We start from the raw sequence: 20,077 nt of genomic DNA on the forward strand, positions 1-20,077 counted from the left end.
AGGGGGTGTTTTGTTGCTCTGCTACACTGCTAGTATTCAAAGGCTATTCGAGCTGTGTTTACTTGATGGAGTTAGGAAAGAAATAAATGCAGCTGTTTACTTGGAAGGAAAAGCTAAGGATGAAAATTCTGATTTTTTACAGCCTGATTCAACAATGGTAAGATACGATATGTTCTCTCTTATGTTATCCAAACACCACCAAGAAAAATTACATACAGAATCTTATAATCAAGCACTGTTGGAAATGCATCAATATTTATGAAGTTGCTTGGGTGAAAATAAAATTTAAAAAAAAACAGAAATACAATATTATTCAGCTAAACTTTGCGATGAATCCTCCAATGTGTTATTGAGGAATAGCAATTTATAGTTTTACATGCCATCAAAGCTTGGCTTAAAGTAACGAGATGTCCGTGTGCCTGGCCCTTACACCAGGACGAGGGATATATAAAGGTTATGGTAAACTAAGGCCGTTATAACAAGTGTTATCATTTGAAAACAAAAAAGAAAGAACGAAATGAAGCATGTGCAAGTGTTTTTTGCTTACTTGGTTGGTGATGAATACAAGTGCAGGGTTTGGGCTTCCGCTACCAGAACCAAGCTTGTCGTGCATCTACTGCTTTCGCGCTGGTCGAAACTAGAGGCATAGATTCATAAAGGGAAATGAAGTCATTGAGGCACTTTGTCCTCCTTTTGATATGGCCCTCCAGGCTACTAATGCCAAAGCTTCCAATCTCATATATCCTACCTGAAAAGTTAAAGAATCATGTTGGTTGTCAAAGAATCATGATATGTTGCGAGAACTCATAGAAATCAAGAGCTTTCGACATGTACCTTTAACCCAAATTGGAGGAGCTTGAGTGGCATTGGCGACAAGCAGAGACATTGCAATGTCTTCACAATTTCTGCAAGGAACATAAACTTAATGGTTCAAACTATTAAACGAATTTAATCAGGTTGTCGCTGCCAAGTACAAACCTTTCCCTGCGTACATAGTCGCGAATTGCTGATGGCATCTGATGTGTATACATGTCCAAGTACTTTTGATGGAAAAAAGCAGTCTTTGAGAGAATCATACTGTAAGTGCCTGTCCACCATACAGACCACCACCCACCATACTTATAGTGAATTCCACCATTCTCCTGTGTTGGAAAATATCAGGTGCCTATATGATATCAGATTTAGTGTGTTTCATAGAAAAGTCATTTTGAAAATATAGAAATGGAAGGTAAAGATGATTATATGATCAGTGAATATCTCATGGTCATTACATAATTCGCTCTATTTATATGAACAAAATTATGGTCATTAGTTTCATTCAAGGTATCATAATTTAAGGCTCCTCTTTGGTTAAATCCCTAGTGTGCTATAGAAGCTTTTGTAACTAAATCTATATATTTAAGCCTAATCCAAGTGGGACTTCTTTAATCCAGATATAGCATTCCTATAATCCGATGCACATCATAAGCCAAGAATTCTCCTTTTTCATCCATCTATAATTGTAGTTGCATTAAATCAAACGCAATAAGCTATGTTAGGCATCTTCATATCGAGTTATTTCTTAAAATGACGAGAACAGATAATAAACTGACATGGTTTAGTCAAGCCAATCAATGATTAAATTAATATACATGATTATACATGCATATGCTTTTTTGATACAAACCAGTGAAGCATAAAGGATGAGTACGTGGGGGCATATGCAATCTGCACAGGTTTTTCTCTTTTTTACACACAAAAAAAAACTATGATTATTATCTATTTACCTTGTCTTGTTTGAATAAATATATGTGAATTAACAAGGTTACTGTACATGTGAATGTGTAATATTCTTCTATCTTAAAATGGTAATATATATAGCCCACCACATTGATTGAGTTCTTTGTGTACGATCACATCATCACAAGCACTTGGTATCACATCTTTTCCTACTATAATTTCTATTCAGGACATGAGAGGAACGACATTGGTAAAGGGAATGAGAGTAGCAATCAATTTATGAAATAAGTTCGTTGCATGCCATGTCGGGTGCTTTCCAAAATCTGATTTAAAACTTAAAGCACAATTCTTAACAAGTATACTGTGCCATATTGAAAGAACACAATAGACACGCTAGATCATATTGCAATATATGGTTTACCTCCTTACTTGACCAATGCATTCGCGGAACAAATCCAACCATTGTGTCAGAAGCAGTTTGCCAGACTGTGAATGCAAATTCCAGCATAGAGCAACGAACTATCACATCATCATCGACTGAGAAGATTGCATCAGTTTTGAGGCCTTCAATAGGCTTAAATCTATTATTCAAGTCATCTTCCTCATTCAAGTTAAACTGAAAATATGGCTTATTTGAATACTTGGACTCTAAGATATTTCTGAGATGGGTTTTAAGGCTTTCTGATGGAGGGTCCAGTTCACTCCAAACTACATGTATTGCATCAACCTTGGGGCAAGATGCGTAATGAGCCACAGTTTTCTTGAGAAGAGAATCACGCTTCCAAGTGTTAATAAGCACTGTGTAGCCATCCCTATAAGCATAATATGAGACATTATGAGCATAAATAACAACACGTAGAGAAAGGGAATAGAGGGTGGTACAAAACCAATGATTAGCTAGACGATGTAATATCAGCAGAATTTTAAATGCCAATGATTATTAAAGAATCCGAAATCAGTTCCATCACTTATTTTCCACTTGGGCAAAGAAATTGATTGATCAAAAAATAATCAAACGTACTTCTACTACCATCCAATATCACCTACTCGATAGCTAACTTGATCGATTTTAAGTCGTCTAAAGTGCATGTTGAACATATTTGGTCCTGTTAGGACTCTCGTCCTCTTATGTGTAATGGCTGTTAGGACTCTCATCCCCCTTTCCTATTATCTGCAAATGTTCTTTTCCTCAAATCAGTGAACTTCTGGCCTCATTTGGTCTGCTAATTGAGCTAAGGATGGTCCAAATGGCAAAAACCTATGTGGCAACTTTTCTAACACCTTTAGCTTCAAATTTCAAAGGTCTAAAAGATCAAAGGATCATGCTTTCGCAGTTATATACATACTGGAAACAAAATCAAACAATATTTTACCCTTGTTCCCACACAAGATTTCTATTCTAGATGGGCTCAACTTAGAACAACACCTTGTCATTCTTCGCCATATGGCATCCCAGCCAAATAACCACCTGACAATGTTTTCTACCAAGATCAAACCAGAAGGTGAGCCTTTGAGCAAAGAGAAGAGATCATGCTCCAGTTTCAACTCATGAAACAAGTAAAATTGCATAAAAAAATAGTGGCATTTCACGTTCATCAGTATCCTACAAATCAGGTCATTCCACAAAGTAGAACCCTAGATTAAACTAACAGAAAGGGTTTTTTTCCCTCATTTCTAATTGTCTTCTATACCTAAATCCAATACAAAAACTAAGCACGACAATGAGAGAAGCAAGATTCAAGGTCAAAGTACTCACTGCGGCAAAATGCAAGGGAAGGAACAAAACAAGAGGGATGTGAAACCTGGAGGACGAGGCGGAGGACAAAGGCGGGCGGTAGTTCCAGCCCATCAGAGGGTCCACCTGGCGAGCGAGGAGCAGGATAGCGAGGACGACGCCGGCAGTGAGGAGGATCCGGACCTTGGAGAGCTTCCGGACGCGGGCGAGGAGGAGGAGGGAATAGTAAGCGCGGCCTCGGGAGGCCGCCTTCATCTTAGCCGGCGAGTACGGCAGGCCGGAACCCTCGCCAGAGCTAAACGCTTCGGCAGATGCTCCGCCCGATGCCGCCACCGCCGCAGCCGAGGCTCCGCCAGCGCCCGCCGATGTGACGTCTCTGACTCCCACGAATGCGGCCATGGCCGCCACCCCATGAAACAGACGCGCACCGGGGTGCCGGTCAAAGATCCGACCGAAACCGATCAGATCTCAGAGGTCGCAGCGGATCGATCGCTGAGCTTCGCCTGATCTCTTCATGAGCTGTCCGACGGCGCAATCGTCGGTGGCAAATGCCCCAGATCGGACACAGGACCAGACAAGAATTGCCTCCGTCATTTTCAATCAATAATTAAAAAAAATTACAGAAAAAATAATTCTACAGTTTGTGTTTATGACAATTTCTATCCATTAATTTAATCCCAGAAATATAGGAAAAAGAATCAACCTGCCACCGCTCGTTCGACTCCGCACTCGAAGCTTCTTCGCTAATCCACTCGCGGAGTCAGTCCCCTCTTTTCCATTTTCGTCTCGTTATATTCTTCCCCTTCTTCTCCGCGCTCGTCGACGACGACGACGACGAAGAAGAAAGCAGTATGGAAGAGGTGACGCCGGAAATGGAGAGGATCTTCAAGCGCTTCGACACCGACGGAGATGGGAAGATCTCACTCGCCGAGCTCGCTGAAGTTCTTCGCACCCTAGGCTCGACCAACGCCGACGACGTCAGCCATGTAATGGCCGAGATCGACACCGACGGCGACGACAACATCGACTTCAAGGAGTTCATCGCCTTCTGCCATGCCAATCCGGGCCTCGTGAAGGACATTGCTAAAGTTTTCTAGAACTTTCCTTCTTCTTCTTTCATCCTTCCCATTTCTCTCTCATGGCGAACAAGGAGAAGAGAAGATCGTTCTTTATTTCTCTCTCGGGCAACTTAGCCGAAGAACCATGGTCAGTTATGGAGCTCAAAAATAGTAATTATTGTACTAAAATTTTTGAAATGATACTTCGACTAATAGACAAAAATAAATAAATAAATAAATATCGATAAACTATTAAGTGGTAAGCATGAAAATATATATTGTCTAAGATTTCAAATTTGAATCGTCTTGGTAATATGTACTTGTTGACTAAGGTACTGTTTCGGCAGTAGATTCTTATTAATATAATGATATAGTGTTTCCAAAAAAAATTCATAAGAGATTTTTTGATTGAGTAATGGGAGGTAATATGAAAATTGTAGCATGAATGTAGCATAACACATTCAATGCATGGATGTGGGTCTCACTGTATGTCAATAGGAGCCACTTGTATTGAGTGTGTCATGCTACATTCATGCTACAATTTTTCATGTTATCTATTATTACTCTTTTTGATTATAGGGTCGTTTAACAGTAGAGCTGATCACTATAAAAAATTTATCCAAAATAGAAAAAATATTCTCGAACCATAACTGACGAAGCAAAATTATAAAAAAGGATAAGGATTTGAATTTCGACGAAATCAAAATAATATCCTTTTTGTATCATTTACATTTCTTAATTTACTTTCTCACAAATAATCATAAGATCGACGTGTAAGACCGTTGAAATAGCAAATTTCACCTTTACATAAATGAAATTTGTTAAAAGTAAAATTTCAAATTCAAATAATTAATTGATATAATAGAATTTTTGAATTTGACTAATTAATTGATAATTTATTGCCATTGTAGGATGCAAGCTCATAGGTAATAACTAAGCATTTTGATGATCGAAAAAAAATTATTTATAAAATTAATCAATTTAAATTATTAAATATTTAAATTATTAAAAAAATTTGATAAAACAAGACACGAAGCAATTAAAAATGAGCTAAAAGACATGAGATGAGCTAAAAACAAGTCAAGGTACTTTTGAGTTAGGCAACTTGGTTGTGTTTCTCTTGTGGCTTTCTACTACTCACGACAGGCTACATTACAAAAAAACTAAGAAAACAATCGAGCAAACAGTAAAAATAAACAGTGTTAAGAAGGTTATTAGTCGAGCAGAGTACAACGACAGATTGAGAGACTTGTGAATCGTTTCTTCGTCACTATCAACAAACTAATCAAGGTGTTGAAACTCGCATCCAAAGTCTCCAAGTGCTCCTGACATCATTGCATTTATCTGGAACAAAACTAGAACCATCAATCATCTTAAGATTACTGAGTGCAAAACGAAAAGTGTGAATCGCAATGGAACAGATAAAAATTACCTGCTTTGTAGATAAGCCTAGTTCTTTGAGGTCATCATTGAAAATTATCCAATTCTAGTAACTATAAAATATTGATTGGTTTTAAAAATATCCATACTCTGTCAATAGAAATAGAACAATTGCTTCTAGTTTATTTTAGGGGCATTCCTTTCATGGAACTTACATTCTTGAAGGGCTCAGGAGATTCTTCGCGAAGTTCTAGTATATACGTAGCTCTCTTCTCTCCGATGCCCTACACAATGGAAAAAAGATTTAGAAAATTATTCAACTGAAGAAGAGGGACAGATAAATATCTAATTTTAATTGTACCTTTAATCCTTTCAGCTCCTCCCTACAATGCCAAAGGGGAAGTATATCAAATATTTGGGCTAAAAAAACAATAGGTACATTAGATGATATTGTTCACAATCGGTCATGATGCCGCCTACTCTGAATATTTAATAGCAGTTGAAAGTTGAGAGATTGTTGAAGTAGTGATTGTTCGCATGATTGTTCATTATTGTGTATAACTGTAGATCTTAATATACAATATTGCAGATGAAAGATAGATTAGTGAACTGTGATGCCTTTTATATTCAGTTTTCATTCTGATATAGCCACAACTTTCTAAAAGACTAAAATTAGACAGATCATAGAGCACTGCAGTTTCATTAGCTTCCCTGGAAGAGTTTGAAATTAAGAAAACATGGAAACTAATTTCTTATGTGAATAGAAATGAAAACAAAAACAAAAAATTGGTAATCTTTAAACTTACTTGCTAGCACTGTTGAGGAAGGCAAGACAGTCTTGTACTAGGGATTTCTGTGGATAGCAAAAAATGAAGAGAGAACCAATCAGCTACCAGCTCATTCAAGATAAAAGTATGAATCACAGTTATTTATTCTATGCATGACCTTCAGTCCTGCACTTCGAGTTTTAAAAATATCTTGGGGAGTACCGATGTATGAGATGTTTTCACTGTCTAATCTCATTGTAAAAGGAACTCCAGGTGTTTGAGGATCAATCTGCTCTTTGTCAATGTGTTGGAGAAATGATACTGAATTCTTTGGTGTTTCGACACAGTTTGTCTGTGTCTTTAGAAACTTCATTGAGCATGTCATTTCTCTCAACATTTCACTTACAGGCGGGGATGCGGATGCTGCTTCATCCTTTGGTGTTTCACCCACTAAATATTTCTCATTGTCATCCTTGGCGCAATCTTCAATTGCAAACAAAAGGATAGAAAAGATAGAAAACATATTCTATCAAATATAATATTTAGTTCCTGATACTAACCAGTTGCATCAGCAGGCAGCTTCTCATCTAATACAAATCTAGAAGTAGTATCCTCGATCTTAGTTTGTTCATTTGTATGGCAGAAAACTGACCCCTTTTGATATCAGCAGAAACATTAAAATGATATGTCACTGTCGCATACTGAAAACTGAAGTAAAATTTTAGTATTGAGTGAAAAAAACTGACCCCTTTTGGCTTGGTGTGTTCTTCATGACTTGGATCGACAAAATCACAAATTCCCTGAAGAAGAAGAAAAAAGTCATTCTGCTAGGAATTACAAAGAACCCTAAAATTTCTCTCAACAAAGGAGAGATTCTCTCTCAAGTGAGAATTCTTAAGAATTCTATGGACCTGATGTGATGGAAGAATAGCATTTTGTCCCTCATATTTGCATCAAACAACATAAATATTAAGATGGATATTTTTCAATTAAGTATCTAGCTAAAAACATGGTTAATTAGAATTCATAGATTCGTGAACGTTTATGCTGCACTTGGAGTTATTTATAATTACACCATGGACCAAGGTGAGTTCTTCCAGCCATTTTATCCATTTTCAAATAAAGAAATCCATACACGTGATCGGTCAAGTTGATCACATACGTATCAAAGCCTAAAATGAAAAAAAAAATTGCTAAATTTAATACCTTCATGATCTCATTTTTATTTAGAGAACTGGCTCCACTGAGCAATTCCCTGAGAAGAAAAGTAAATAATAAAGAATTACTACTTATCTTCTTATAATGATAGGTATTGTGTTAACAAAAGATACCTTTCCTTTACACCAGCCGAAAATTCATTTTCTTTCTCATTCGAACCAAATGAGGAAGCTGTTGTCGTCTTTGGGGAACTTCCTAGCTTTTCTTGCCTGTCAATAAAAGTTTAACATGTTATACTAGCTATTGTCCTGACTATAGAGCTCAAGCCACAAAGGGAATGATAATGGAAACCTCAAGCCAATCATTCAAAAGAATAAAATATTGATATTACAAGGACAACCTTCTCTTTGACATAGATGGTGATGCATATTCCTTTCCGGTTGATGAACATTTAGAGAATTCAATTTTCTTTGCTAATCCAGATAATTTGCATTTTCCAACAGAAGAAGGCATAACCAATTGGTTTAGTCTTGAAACACTCTTAAGAACCTTCGCCGAGTGATAACGTTGTTGATTGACAATTTGGCATGCCCTAGATGCTAAGTTGATTGTACTGACAGTATCTTGACAGAGAACAGGATTCTACAACAGATAAAGAGATATTGAACATGAACAACCAAATAAGATAATACTAAAAACAACAACAATGATAAGGATAAATGAGGAAATAAATAAGATCCTCACCAGGCAGGTAAACAATACAGCCATACTTGTTTTGCCCAAGAAATCTTGCAGTAGGCGAGTTAGCTTGCTTTCTCGGTAGGGAATGAAGTTTTCACCAGCATTAAGAGCGTGCACAGTATTTATAAGAGCAAATAATGACTTGCTAATCTTAGCCTTCTCAGCTAGTTGAGGTTTCACATGACCTTTTTGCTTTGTATCCTCGTAATCTTTAATGATGGATAACAACATCAGCCAACAATACAAGAATAAGCTGGTGCAGTTTTTTCTTATGAAAAAAAAAGATTGAGGTATATTTTATCTACCTGCCAACGTAACAAAGTTAATCTTTCCAACAAGAGAATTGTTGGATTCCTTATCGACAAAAGATAAGTACACAATCAACCCTCTATGGTTCTTGAGTGTGCTATTATTAGACATCTGGCAAACCTTACTAGCATGATATCCATGAAAATATATCTTTTTGAAATCAGAGACAGAGTTTACCGGGACCTGAAACCAAACATACAGATACCTTTGCATGTCATACATTCAAAGGTTAGGGAAACCATGTTTTAGAAGTATACTGACTACCTTTGAAAGGCCCTTGAGTTGAATTCTCTTGGCAGCATCTTCCAGAATAAGGACCTCTTGCTCTTTAGGTTCCAAAAGGTCATATATGTGATCTTGAGATATTTCATAGCAAGATGCTGAAACAGATCCCTTGTTTTCATTGGCAAAGGCTAAGATTTCATCTAAAGCAATCATTGCTAAGCCAAGGTTCTCTTCAGATCCCTGGACAACATTATTTTTTTGTTAAACAGGATAGATTTCCATTTTACAGAAAGCACATAACTATTATACCTAGCATACAGAAAGCTAAACTATGCAAAAAAAACACATTATTTAACCTGAATTAATTGGGATTTTCCACTTCCCCGAGCACCATAAGCAATAACACAAGCATTTCGCCCACAAAATAGCCACTGAACAAGATGCTTAACTTCTCCATTATAAACATCGCAGATGCTTTCACCCTGGCCGTAGCACCAGTCCAGCTTATAGGTCGTACGACTGCAGAACAACAAAAACAAGTTTGAGAAAATTATAAAACACCTTTATCCCCAACACTTTCATTATTCAAAACTAAGCGTTGATGGAGCAAAATCTGCAGATAGGTCAAAACTCTATCGTCTTTGAACATACCTGTTACTCTGATCGCTGAGGGTGACCGATGCATATTCTCCGTAAAAACTGGTGAAGGAAATCTGAGAAGATCCGGCAGATGCAGTGATCTCCGAGTCGAGGAAAGGGCGGATCTTGCCCACCACGCGGACACCTCGTCGCAATTGATTACGAGGCTTCGAAGACGGTGAAATCATGCTACTTCCCGCAGCCAGCGGAGAATCCATGAAGGGCAGCGCAGAGAAGAGAAAGGAAGGAGCGAATCCAATCGAAGCAGGTAGAGATTAGGGTAAGGAGTGAGGAGAGGGAGATGTTTCAAATCAAATCCCGTTGGCGATCTGGTCTGGTGTCCGGCGGAGCAGGTTAGTGGATTAGAACTGGAGTCGGCGGGGAAAAAATTAATTTGTTTTAATATTTAATTTTTTTATTGGAAAAAATATATAGTTGTTTCAAAAAGAAGTAATTTTTCTTTTTCACTCTATTTCATTTTAATAAATTTTTCACGAGAAGAAAGTATTATGAATAATTTAAATTGTATAAACATTAAATAAATTTTTCATGAAAATATGTTATTTCAAGTTTCGATTCAGATTTTGAATTCAATGGTTTGGCCATCAACAACTATATTTAGATCGTAGTTGATATGTTCTTAAGCTTTATGGTATTACAGTAAGATTTAATATTTTTTTAATATTTTGGTATATATCAAAATAACAAATAAATTCTGTTATATAATTATCTATTTTTTTAATATTTTGGATTGAATTTTAAAATTTATAAATCCTAAAATCAACAGCAATTTCAATTCAATCCAGTTCATAATATTTTGATTTAACGGAATTAAGTTTTAAAATTGAAATTAAATAGAACTTTTACTCGCCGGTTCTACGGTCATAAACAGATACATCAATTGATTGCTACAGTGAACAATCGATTGATACATTTATGATATATTTATTGGCAATCAACTAGTTTCATTCAAAATTAATTGATGTCCTAGAAAACTTTGAATCATCACAAATCAAGACCGATATACATATACTTATATCAGGCTTTTAAATATATACATATCTTCAAACACCAATGTAATATACTATATTAAAAATAGTAATTTTTTTCAACTCATTCTAAATATGAAAACTTATATCAAAAGTTTATTATAAAGGCTATAAAGTTTATAATACTACACCACAAATAAATTTCGTGGACTCTCCGGAAGATATTAAATTTTTTATTTTCTGAATGACTAAGGTTCATTAGTTAATTTCATCCAAAATAATTAATGGACTTAAAAAATTCTGAATTATTTCAAACCAAAACTGATATATTCATCTAAAACTCTTGAATATATCAATATTCTCAAACGTTAATGTAAAATATCATTTTGAGAATCGTGGATTTTTTTATACTCTTTCTAAGCATGAGAAATTATGTCAAATCTTATTATAAGGATTAGACAATGATACTCACTATAAAACATCATAAATGAGTTCCTTGAACTTCCACCTTCAAATATATTAAATTTTTTATTTTTTGAATGACGAAGATCTATCATCGATTTCGTGCAAAATTGGTTAATGATCTTAGAAAATTACGAATCATTTCAAATCAAGATCGATATCTTCTACAGGTCCTTAATATATTCATGCCCTAAAATATTAATGTAATACACTATATTAAGAACTGTAATTTTTTTAACTTGTTCCAAACATTAGAAATTATATCAAAAGCTTATAATAAGTTATGACAATAATACTCACTGACCGACACCACAAACAAGCTCTTTGAACTTTCATCTTTCAAAAAATATCAAAATTTTGATTTTTTTTTTTAATGGTGAAGATCCATAATTAGTTTCATTTAAAAGTGATTGATAAATGTAGAGAACTTTGAATTATTTCAAATCAACCAAGACCGATGTACTTATCTACGGCTACTTAATATATCTGTGCCCTCAAAATCAATGTGATACACTATTTGAGAACATCGATTATTTTCAACTTGATTCAATCATAAGAAATTTTGTCAAGGCAAAGTTATAAGGGCATGATACTCACTAAATGATATCATAAATAAATTTCTTGGACTCCTCTTTTTTAGAAAATATCAAAATTTTGTTTTTCTGAATGTCGAAAGTTAATTAGTCGATTTCATTCGAAAGTAATTGATGGATTTATAAAACTCTGAATCATTTCAAACAAAAATCTATATACTCTTTTAAGACTGCTTAATATTTTCATGCCTTCAAACATCAATCTGATAGCCTTAATATATTCATGCCCCCAATCTATTAACACAAAGTAAATATCAATTTACAAAAGTACTCATATAATAAAATATTAACAAAAATACAATACCAATATAGACTAAAAAAATATTTACCAAATAAAAAATAAAATTATTTTATAACATATCAAACATTAATTTATAACAGACAAACTCAAGAACAACAATAAACAATAACAACAAGAATTTAAACACATTAATTTCCAACAAAAAAAATAATATCTATAACACAAAAGAACATCAATTTATAATTATCATACTATAAAATTATAATAACAACAAAAGAAATTTTATCAAATTAATTAAATTGTTTGTTACATGTATAACTAATTCACTTAACACAGATGATGATGAACTATCAAAGATCGAGGAAAGTATAAATTCCAGCTTCAGTCACAATAAATCTATAAAAAAACAAATATCAAAAATCAATTTGCAATGAGAGACATGTTAATTTGATCATGAAGTAACATATTATAAAATCTCAACAACGTCAACAAGCAACAATTAGATAACAATAAGAATTTATACAAAACATTTTACAAATCAAAATACAAAAACCACACAACACGTAGTAATTTACAATAAACATACTATAAAATTTCAATAACAATAACTATCAATAATAATGAAAATTTAAATAAATTATTTCCTCAATCAAAATAGAAGAATATGAAGCACTCGTCGACAATCAGAAGCAGAAACACAATCACTGCATGAATTCAATGGTCCAGACTATCAACAACAACATTTAGATCATAGTCCATAACATTAATTCGTGCCACAAAACAAAAACAAACATAATCGATATGTTCCTAAGCTTATCGAACAGAATAAAAGAGATTGCAAGGGATCATAACAGGTGAGTATCAAGCCTCCTCCTCTTGATATTCAGCTTCCTCTTCGTCTTCATATTCAACATCATCAGCTGTTGCATCCTGGTACTGCTGATATTCAGCTACCAGATCATTCATGTTACTTTCTGCCTCAGTGAATTCCATCTCATCCATTCCCTCTCCGGTGTACCAATGCAAGAATGCCTTCCTTCGGAACATGGCAGTAAATTGCTCACTGACTCGACGAAACATCTCCTGGATTGAAGTTGAATTTCCGATAAAGGTCGATGACATCTTTAGTCCGGTTGGAGGTATGTCGCAGACAGTTGATTTCACATTATTTGGGATCCATTCCACAAAATAAGATGAATTCTTATTCTGCACGTTAAGCATCTGCTCATCCACCTCTTTGGTGCTCATTTTGCCGCGGAACATGGCTGATGCAGTCAGATAACGTCCGTGGCGAGGATCAGCTGCACACATCATGTTCTTGGAGTCCCACATTTGTTGAGTGAGCTCAGGAACCGTGAGAGCTCGGTACTGCTGGGATCCATGAGAAGTGAGAGGAGCAAATCCAACCATGAAGAAGTGAAGTCGAGGAAAAGGTATGAGATTAACAGCAAGCTTTCGGAGGTCTGAGTTGAGTTGCCCAGGAAATCGGAGACAGCAAGTAACACCACTCATAGTAGCCGATATCAGATGATTCAGATCACCAACTGGTTTAGTCGAACACAAAATCACATATCAAATTAGAAATGCAGAATACTAATCTTATAGCAGAAAATAATAAATTCAAGCTGCCAAAACTTACAACTAGGAGTTGTGAGCTTGAGAGTACGGAAGCAAATGTCGTACAGAGCTTCATTATCCAACACCATGCATTCATCAGCATTTTCAACAAGCTGATGAACAGAGAGAGTAGCATTGTAGGGCTCGACGACTGTATCAGACACTTTAGGTGATGGAAAGACAGAAAACGTCATCATCATACGATCAGGGTACTCCTCCCTGATCTTAGAGATCAAAAGTGTCCCCATGCCAGAACCCGTTCCACCTCCAAGTGAATGGCAAACTTGGAATCCTGATAGAATTTAAACTCCAGAAATATTAGTTCAACTAATTTTTACCTGGAGGGTTGCTTCATCAATTTGAGAAAGCATAGATACAGACAGACCAAATAGGAATTGTAGATCTGATAGTTTAAAGAAAAATCATGAATCTGATTTATATACAAATTGGATAGTTAGGGCTAAATGAACCATGGAACTCTACTGGAAACAATATCTAGTGATAGATCGACACAAAATTAGAACGCATGTCAGCAATATAACACAAAAGATTGAAGGAGTCAAGAATTTATACGGATAAGAGAATGAACCCTAAAAATACAAGCACGAAGATTAGGAAAAAAATTAAACAGAAAAAATGGGGGAAATGAGGGAGATCGGACCCTGAAGGCAATCGCAGTTCTCGGCCTCCTTCCTGACTACATCAAGCACAGCATCGATGAGCTCGGCTCCCTCCGTGTAGTGCCCTTTGGCCCAGTTGTTCCCGGCGCCCGACTGGCCGAAGACGAAGTTGTCGGGGCGGAAGATCTGGCCGTATGGCCCCGACCGAATGCTGTCCATGGTGCCGGGCTCCAGATCCATGAGCACCGCGCGCGGCACATACCGGCCGCCGCTGGCCTCGTTGTAGTACACATCCACCCTCTCCAACTGCAGGTCGGAGTGGCCGCCGTAGCGGCCGGTGGCGTCGATCCCGTGCTCCGCGCACACCACCTCCCAGAACTTGGCGCCGATCTGGTTCCCGCATTGCCCGCCCTGGACGTGCAAGATCTCCCTCATCTTGATCTCGGCGACTCACGAGGGGAAAGGATGCAGGAGGAGAGAGAGAAAGAAAGAGACGAGCCTTTAAATAGACGGAGGAGGAAGATAACGGACGTTGACGGGAGGAGGACTGTGGTGCCTGACGCGAGTAACGGACGTTAAGGTTTTAGGGGGAATTTTGAATTTTGAATATAAATAGAGAGTCGGTGGAACGGCGAGTGAAACCCTAGCTAGTTGCTAATAATAACCGAAAAGTAATGGAGATGCGTGTTTTAACCATAAACAAAGTAGGCCTTATAATAGAAAATTAATTCCCCAAATAAAACATTCTTGAACTAAACCTCCTTTCTAAGCAAAAATGAGCTCTAGATTTAAACCAACAATATTATTATTATTTTTTATTTTAAAAAGCAAAGCAAACGGCAGTATTTATTTATAGGAATTTGATGCCTATTTTAAATTAGTTCATACTTATTTTTTTCAATAAATAAGGAAATAGAAAGATAAAATTGATGGTGGCGGCCATTACAAGAGGGGAATTTAAATAATATAAGAGTATATTTGATTCAAATTATCATGCATAACTTTTATTATACGTGATTATCTGATAATCACATAATCAAATTTATGAGATATAAAATATAATTTAATATTTATGTTATTTGATTCAATTTATTTGTTTGAAAGAATAAAACATAATCAGTTAATATTTACTATATTACTCTTGATTCAATATAAATTAGAATAAATTAAATTAAATTAATACTATTAATATTAATGATGATAATAAATTAATAATATATAAAATAAATAAATATAATTTTTTAACATTTAAAATAAATTTCTATATTCTAATAAAATAATGCTTTCAATTATTTTTTAAAATTTATAAGTATTTAAATTAAAATTTATTGAATTAATTAATTTACCTACATTGTATATTTTAATTAACTCCATTTAAAAATCAAAATATAATCATTAAAAAAAATTTGTTAACCTCCAAAATCTCAGAAAATCTGAGGTTGCTAAAAAAATCACATGTCGAGTTTATAACTCAGACGTTTTGTTGATGTGACGGTAATATTATATTAATTGAGAATCGATCATAACATAAATCAAACAAGGTTATCATTGATAAATTTGGATAAATAACTAAAGTTATCGACGATAAACTTAAACCAAACTCACTCTAAAAATTATCGTTACATGATAAAAATTATAACAGAAGGACGATAATCAAAAGATAAGGGAGGCTTATACTTATTCATCGTGCTCACATTCTACTATTCTTTATGATAGTTTGACTTAAGCATCGGATGATCATCGTTGAGACTAAATTGACGTCCTTTGATTTTGTGTTAACTTTGGATAAGAAAATCCTCTTATTATGCATAGGACAAACTCTGCATAATCATTGAGATAGCGGATTTATTTATTTATTTGAATAAAAGGAGCATTCTTACCGTCAACGTCGAAGGAGAACTCAGCTGAGAGCTATCAAATTTTTGTTGTACCATAAGCATGATATCTAAGCTATAGATGGAATAAAAATTTCGGACAAATAGAGGTTTTTTATTTGAGAAACAATTAATTAAATGCTTTTTTCCCAGTCTATTGAAAGCTTATTCAATGGATTAATGATATCATTGTAGTGTTCAACGGTAATATTTATTTGAATTTTTTAATTGCCTTTTTTCTCACTTGATTAGGGATAATTGCTATTTTTAATATGAACTTTTGAAACCTTAAAGATTATCCATAATAGATTTTAAATTTCACAATAAATATAACACATTATAATTCTAATGTATTACAAATCTATGCTGTTAGTTATTTAATTTAAAATGACATTTTTTATTCTCAACAATTAAATAAGTTATATATATTACTATAAATGTGTTAATTCATTATGTTTTTTTGAAAAATATATCATATAATATGACAAATTAATAATGTTTTAAGTTCATATCACCCCTTGAATTTTGGTCAAATTTGGTAATTTTCCTTTCCTTTACTAGCATTTCATCGAGCACCTGCTGCGCCGCGCCCCCATCCTCCCGCTGCTCTACTAATCCTTCACCGCCGCCGGCGGCTGCTCGCTCCACGGCGAGCTCATCGGCGGCAGACTTCTTCTTTCAACGCCCGCCAAGATCCGCCTCTGTTGTGCCCTGAACCGGTCGCTGCTCCCAAGCCAACTCCGTCTTCTCCCGGCGATCCCTCCGTTTCGTAATCGTTAATCTAAAAGTTCCTTTTCAATTACGGAAAGTTTCTCTGCCGCTGCATCCGTTCCAGCCGCGTGCCTCCTTCCTTCCTCGTGTGTCTGCTTGTGGTGCGTCCGACGTTGGACAGCAGCGATCGAGCGAGGCTTGCTTCATCCCTTCGATCGCCACAGTGTTCCGTCGAGGATGCTGAAGACAACTGGATTCGGCGCCGACTTGGCCTCCGCGGGTTGCTAAGAGCGGTCACCTGGCATTACGCCGATCTGTTTCTTAACTTTGGACTTTTAGGTTATTTTTCTTCATGCATCTCGATGCGATGGGGGAGCAAGAGATCGAGCGATTGGAGATCTGATCCAGTCAATTGGAGGTCTTCTCTTGGCGCTGTAAGTCCAGGTTCCACACAATTGTTCGTTTCTTCTCTTTCGTTAACCTGCCTGTGCTCGATCTCCGAACTTCTCCTAATTACTTGAGCCTCCAAGGTCACTCTCAGTTGAATTTTCTCTGCATTTTGTTCTCCCTTTTCGTCTGTTAGGTTAACTGCATCTGTTGCTGACAAAAATTTGAGAATTTTTTGTTGTTTTTATCAAACGACTATCTTCTGGCTTCTCTGAACTGTGTTAACTCGCTCTGGAAGTTGGAAATTGACGCCATAAAAAGCAAAAACTATCATTTTGATTTGATTCTTCATGCAATTTGCTTTTGGCTATTTGTTTTCCAAGATTACCAGTATGATCCATGCAGCTAATGATCTAGAAGGGAACATGTCTTCTCTCATTTGGGGATTTGATCCCCTCTTTTTCAACTTGAGACATATGAACTTGAGACTATAAATAGCTAAATGAATGGTTGGTAAAGTTCTAATCTTTGTTGCATTTCATCTACTTGATCCTCAGAAACCAAGGAATTCCAGACGCTCAACAGATATTTCCCTTCAGATGGGGGAACATCGCCTTGCCGAATTGGATAGTTCCATCAATGGTGGAGCTCCAAAACAAGAAAGCATCCACAAAGTTTCACTCATACCTCTTGTCTTTCTCATATTCTATGAGGTATCTGGTGGCCCCTTTGGGATAGAAGATAGTGTTCAGGCTGCTGGTCCACTTCTGGCTATTCTCGGCTTTCTGGTCTTTCCGTTCGTATGGAGCATCCCCGAAGCGCTGATCACCGCCGAGATGGGCACCATGTTTCCGGAAAACGGAGGTTATGTAGTATGGGTCAGCTCGGCCTTGGGTCCTTTCTGGGGTTTTCAGCAAGGTTGGATGAAATGGCTTAGCGGTGTCATAGACAATGCTCTGTATCCAGTCCTCTTCTTGGACTACTTGAAGTCTGGTGTTCCAGCTTTAGGAGGTGGATTTCCAAGAGTATTTGCAGTGTTAATCCTAACAATTGCACTGACGTATCTGAACTATAGAGGGTTGGCCATTGTTGGATGGATGTCTGTGTTTCTCGGGCTCTTTTCGATTGCTCCTTTCATTTTAATGGGGTTAGTGGCAATTCCAGAACTCAGGCCTGCAAGATGGCTAGTTGTTGATTGGTACAATGTCGACTGGAATTTGTACTTGAACACACTTTTCTGGAACCTTAACTATTGGGATTCAATCAGTACTTTGGCGGGAGAGGTGGATGAACCAAAGAAAACTCTGCCGAAGGCCCTCTTTTATGCACTGATTCTAGTGGTTGTCGGCTACTTATATCCCCTCCTTGCCGGTACCGGAGCCATCCCCCTCAATCGGGAGTCATGGACAGATGGTTATTTCTCTGATGTTGCCAAAATCCTCGCGGGGGTCTGGTTAAGATGGTGGGTGCAAGGGGCTTCAGCTTTGTCCAACATGGGCATGTTCATCACAGAAATGAGCAGTGATTCTTATCAACTGCTTGGAATGGCAGAGAGGGGCATGCTCCCGGAGTTCTTTGCTAGGCGATCCCGCTATGGAACACCTCTCGCGGGGATACTGTTTTCTGCTTCGGGTGTGCTCTTGTTGTCATGGATGACTTTCCAAGAGATAGTAGCAGCCGAGAACTTCCTCTACTGCTTCGGAATGATTTTGGAGTTTGTGGCCTTCGTAAAACTACGACTAAGCTACCCGAATGCTCCTCGTCCATATAGAATTCCTCTAGGGACAGTTGGTTGCATTTTGATGATCATCCCTCCTACCATATTGATATGTGTAGTTCTGGCTTTTGCCACCTTCAAAGTTATGACTGTGAGCATTTTGATGATGCTTGTAGGGTTCATTCTACAACCTTGTTTGAAACAAGCAGAAAAGAGGAGACTCTGGAAATTCCATACAAACCTTCCTGAATTTAGGGAAGCTGAGCATGACATTAGTACTATCGAATCGCTGATAGATTAGATTAGATTAGTTTATGATGGAATTTCTCTGGATTTGCTGAACTCATTGTTGATTGAAGCTCATTTCCTTCTATTTTCTCGTTTTGTTGCTAATAAAGTTTGATCTCTTCTCAGTGTTTGATGGCTTTGTTGCTAAATCCTAATTTATAATAAAAACTCCAACTTAACTAAGTTATTGTTCCGGCCAATACAATGTGGATGATTCAGACATCGGTTCAGAATTGCTGACGTGCATGCTCCTCGAAGAAAATCACCCGAAGATATGAGAGAACCTGAAAAGCATTCAAAAAGAGGGTTAGAATGACATTGGGAGTGGGTTCAGCAAGCCACTCCGACGCTCAAGTTAGGGTTCGGCGCAAAAGAGGAAGGAATCAAAGGCTTGAAGAAAGTAGGGCTTATGTGTTTGCGTACTTGTGCCTATGGACATGTGTTACTTTTTTATAACAGCTGTTTTCTGTGCTGACGTATTAGCAACTGTTTGAGAAATATTATAATGTACTTGTTCAGCTTTGGAAGATTCCATCCGTTGCTAAATATTTGAGAGTGTGCTCCTGTTTTTGCGGAGGAATCAGTTCTATCCTCTCCGGATTAAGCGAAATGACCCTATCTTCGATAAATATCACGTGCAGAAAGTTGATCTTAAATGCAAGGATCGTGCCAAGACAAGGTCATGAGGTCAGCACATGATGTTGGGATCGAATTCTGAGGTCAGAGCATGATGAGGCTGGCGCGTGATGCTAGGACCAAGTTATGAAGTCGGTGCATGATGCTAGGACCAGATCATGAGATCGACGCGTGAAATGGGAGATATGTAAAGATAGTGGCAAGAGCTCGG

At 36.7% G+C, this 20,077-nt stretch overlaps 5 protein-coding genes across 5 annotated transcripts; 2 read left to right on the plus strand and 3 right to left on the minus strand.

Annotated features, from left to right (window-relative positions):
* Positions 1–284: 284 nt before the first annotated feature.
* On the minus strand, positions 285–3,983 carry LOC141821907 (glycosylinositol phosphorylceramide mannosyl transferase 1-like). Its single transcript, XM_074709286.1, has 5 exons — positions 3,522–3,983; positions 2,141–2,531; positions 979–1,142; positions 835–905; positions 285–748 (listed from the first exon to the last, which is right to left on the minus strand). Exons 1-5 carry the CDS (start codon positions 3,851–3,853, stop codon positions 588–590), a joined length of 1,119 nt encoding a protein of 372 aa, XP_074565387.1. The 5' UTR covers positions 3,854–3,983; the 3' UTR covers positions 285–587.
* A 254-nt stretch (positions 3,984–4,237) lies between these two features.
* Positions 4,238–4,578, plus strand: LOC141822501 (polcalcin Phl p 7-like). The gene has a single exon (XM_074709950.1). It carries the CDS (start codon positions 4,306–4,308, stop codon positions 4,549–4,551), a length of 246 nt encoding a protein of 81 aa, XP_074566051.1. The 5' UTR covers positions 4,238–4,305; the 3' UTR covers positions 4,552–4,578.
* Positions 4,579–5,698: 1,120 nt separating this feature from the next.
* Positions 5,699–9,949, minus strand: LOC141822471 (kinesin-like protein KIN-10C). The gene is made up of 16 exons (XM_074709922.1): positions 9,744–9,949; positions 9,449–9,611; positions 9,132–9,332; positions 8,864–9,050; positions 8,562–8,767; positions 8,218–8,459; positions 7,991–8,086; positions 7,866–7,914; positions 7,406–7,459; positions 7,220–7,313; positions 6,838–7,142; positions 6,699–6,745; positions 6,254–6,275; positions 6,099–6,176; positions 5,945–5,974; positions 5,699–5,856 (listed from the first exon to the last, which is right to left on the minus strand). Exons 1-16 carry the CDS (start codon positions 9,947–9,949, stop codon positions 5,794–5,796), a joined length of 2,043 nt encoding a protein of 680 aa, XP_074566023.1. The 3' UTR covers positions 5,699–5,793.
* A 2,749-nt stretch (positions 9,950–12,698) lies between these two features.
* Positions 12,699–14,712, minus strand: LOC141818458 (tubulin beta-9 chain-like). Its single transcript, XM_074705952.1, has 3 exons — positions 14,295–14,712; positions 13,656–13,925; positions 12,699–13,560 (listed from the first exon to the last, which is right to left on the minus strand). The coding sequence occupies exons 1-3, from the start codon at positions 14,686–14,688 to the stop codon at positions 12,878–12,880; spliced, it is 1,347 nt and encodes a 448-aa protein (XP_074562053.1). The 5' UTR covers positions 14,689–14,712; the 3' UTR covers positions 12,699–12,877.
* A 1,983-nt stretch (positions 14,713–16,695) lies between these two features.
* LOC141818468 (putative polyamine transporter At1g31830) lies at positions 16,696–19,360 on the plus strand. The gene is made up of 2 exons (XM_074705959.1): positions 16,696–17,272; positions 17,783–19,360. Exons 1-2 carry the CDS (start codon positions 17,201–17,203, stop codon positions 19,241–19,243), a joined length of 1,533 nt encoding a protein of 510 aa, XP_074562060.1. The 5' UTR covers positions 16,696–17,200; the 3' UTR covers positions 19,244–19,360.
* The last annotated feature ends 717 nt before the right edge of the window (positions 19,361–20,077 follow it).

The sequence above is a fragment of the Curcuma longa genome, chromosome 2 (assembly GCF_044706935.1).
Source record: "Curcuma longa cultivar G26 ecotype Majalengka, Jawa Barat chromosome 2, ITB_CL_G26_1.1, whole genome shotgun sequence".
NCBI lineage: Eukaryota > Viridiplantae > Streptophyta > Magnoliopsida > Zingiberales > Zingiberaceae > Curcuma > Curcuma longa.

Coding starts and splice junctions, on each gene's coding strand:
- LOC141821907 (XM_074709286.1), bottom strand. CDS start 3,853: ATGGCCGCATTCGTGGGAGTCAGAGACGTCACATCGGCGGGCGCTGGC. Junction 2,532..3,521: donor TCCTCCGCCTCGTCCTCCAG/GTTTCACATCCC, acceptor TTATGCTTATAG/GGATGGCTACACAGTGCTTA. Junction 906..978: donor GACTATGTACGCAGGGAAAG/GTTTGTACTTGG, acceptor TGTTCCTTGCAG/AAATTGTGAAGACATTGCAA.
- LOC141822501 (XM_074709950.1), top strand. CDS start 4,306: ATGGAAGAGGTGACGCCGGAAATGGAGAGGATCTTCAAGCGCTTCGAC.
- LOC141822471 (XM_074709922.1), bottom strand. CDS start 9,949: ATGGATTCTCCGCTGGCTGCGGGAAGTAGCATGATTTCACCGTCTTCG. Junction 7,143..7,219: donor GCTGCCTGCTGATGCAACTG/GTTAGTATCAGG, acceptor TTGCAATTGAAG/ATTGCGCCAAGGATGACAAT. Junction 6,177..6,253: donor AGGAGCTGAAAGGATTAAAG/GTACAATTAAAA, acceptor TCCATTGTGTAG/GGCATCGGAGAGAAGAGAGC.
- LOC141818458 (XM_074705952.1), bottom strand. CDS start 14,688: ATGAGGGAGATCTTGCACGTCCAGGGCGGGCAATGCGGGAACCAGATC. Junction 13,926..14,294: donor GAACTGCGATTGCCTTCAGG/GTCCGATCTCCC, acceptor AAATTCTATCAG/GATTCCAAGTTTGCCATTCA. Junction 13,561..13,655: donor CAAGCTCACAACTCCTAGTT/GTAAGTTTTGGC, acceptor CGACTAAACCAG/TTGGTGATCTGAATCATCTG.
- LOC141818468 (XM_074705959.1), top strand. CDS start 17,201: ATGCGATGGGGGAGCAAGAGATCGAGCGATTGGAGATCTGATCCAGTC. Junction 17,273..17,782: donor GGAGGTCTTCTCTTGGCGCT/GTAAGTCCAGGT, acceptor CTTGATCCTCAG/AAACCAAGGAATTCCAGACG.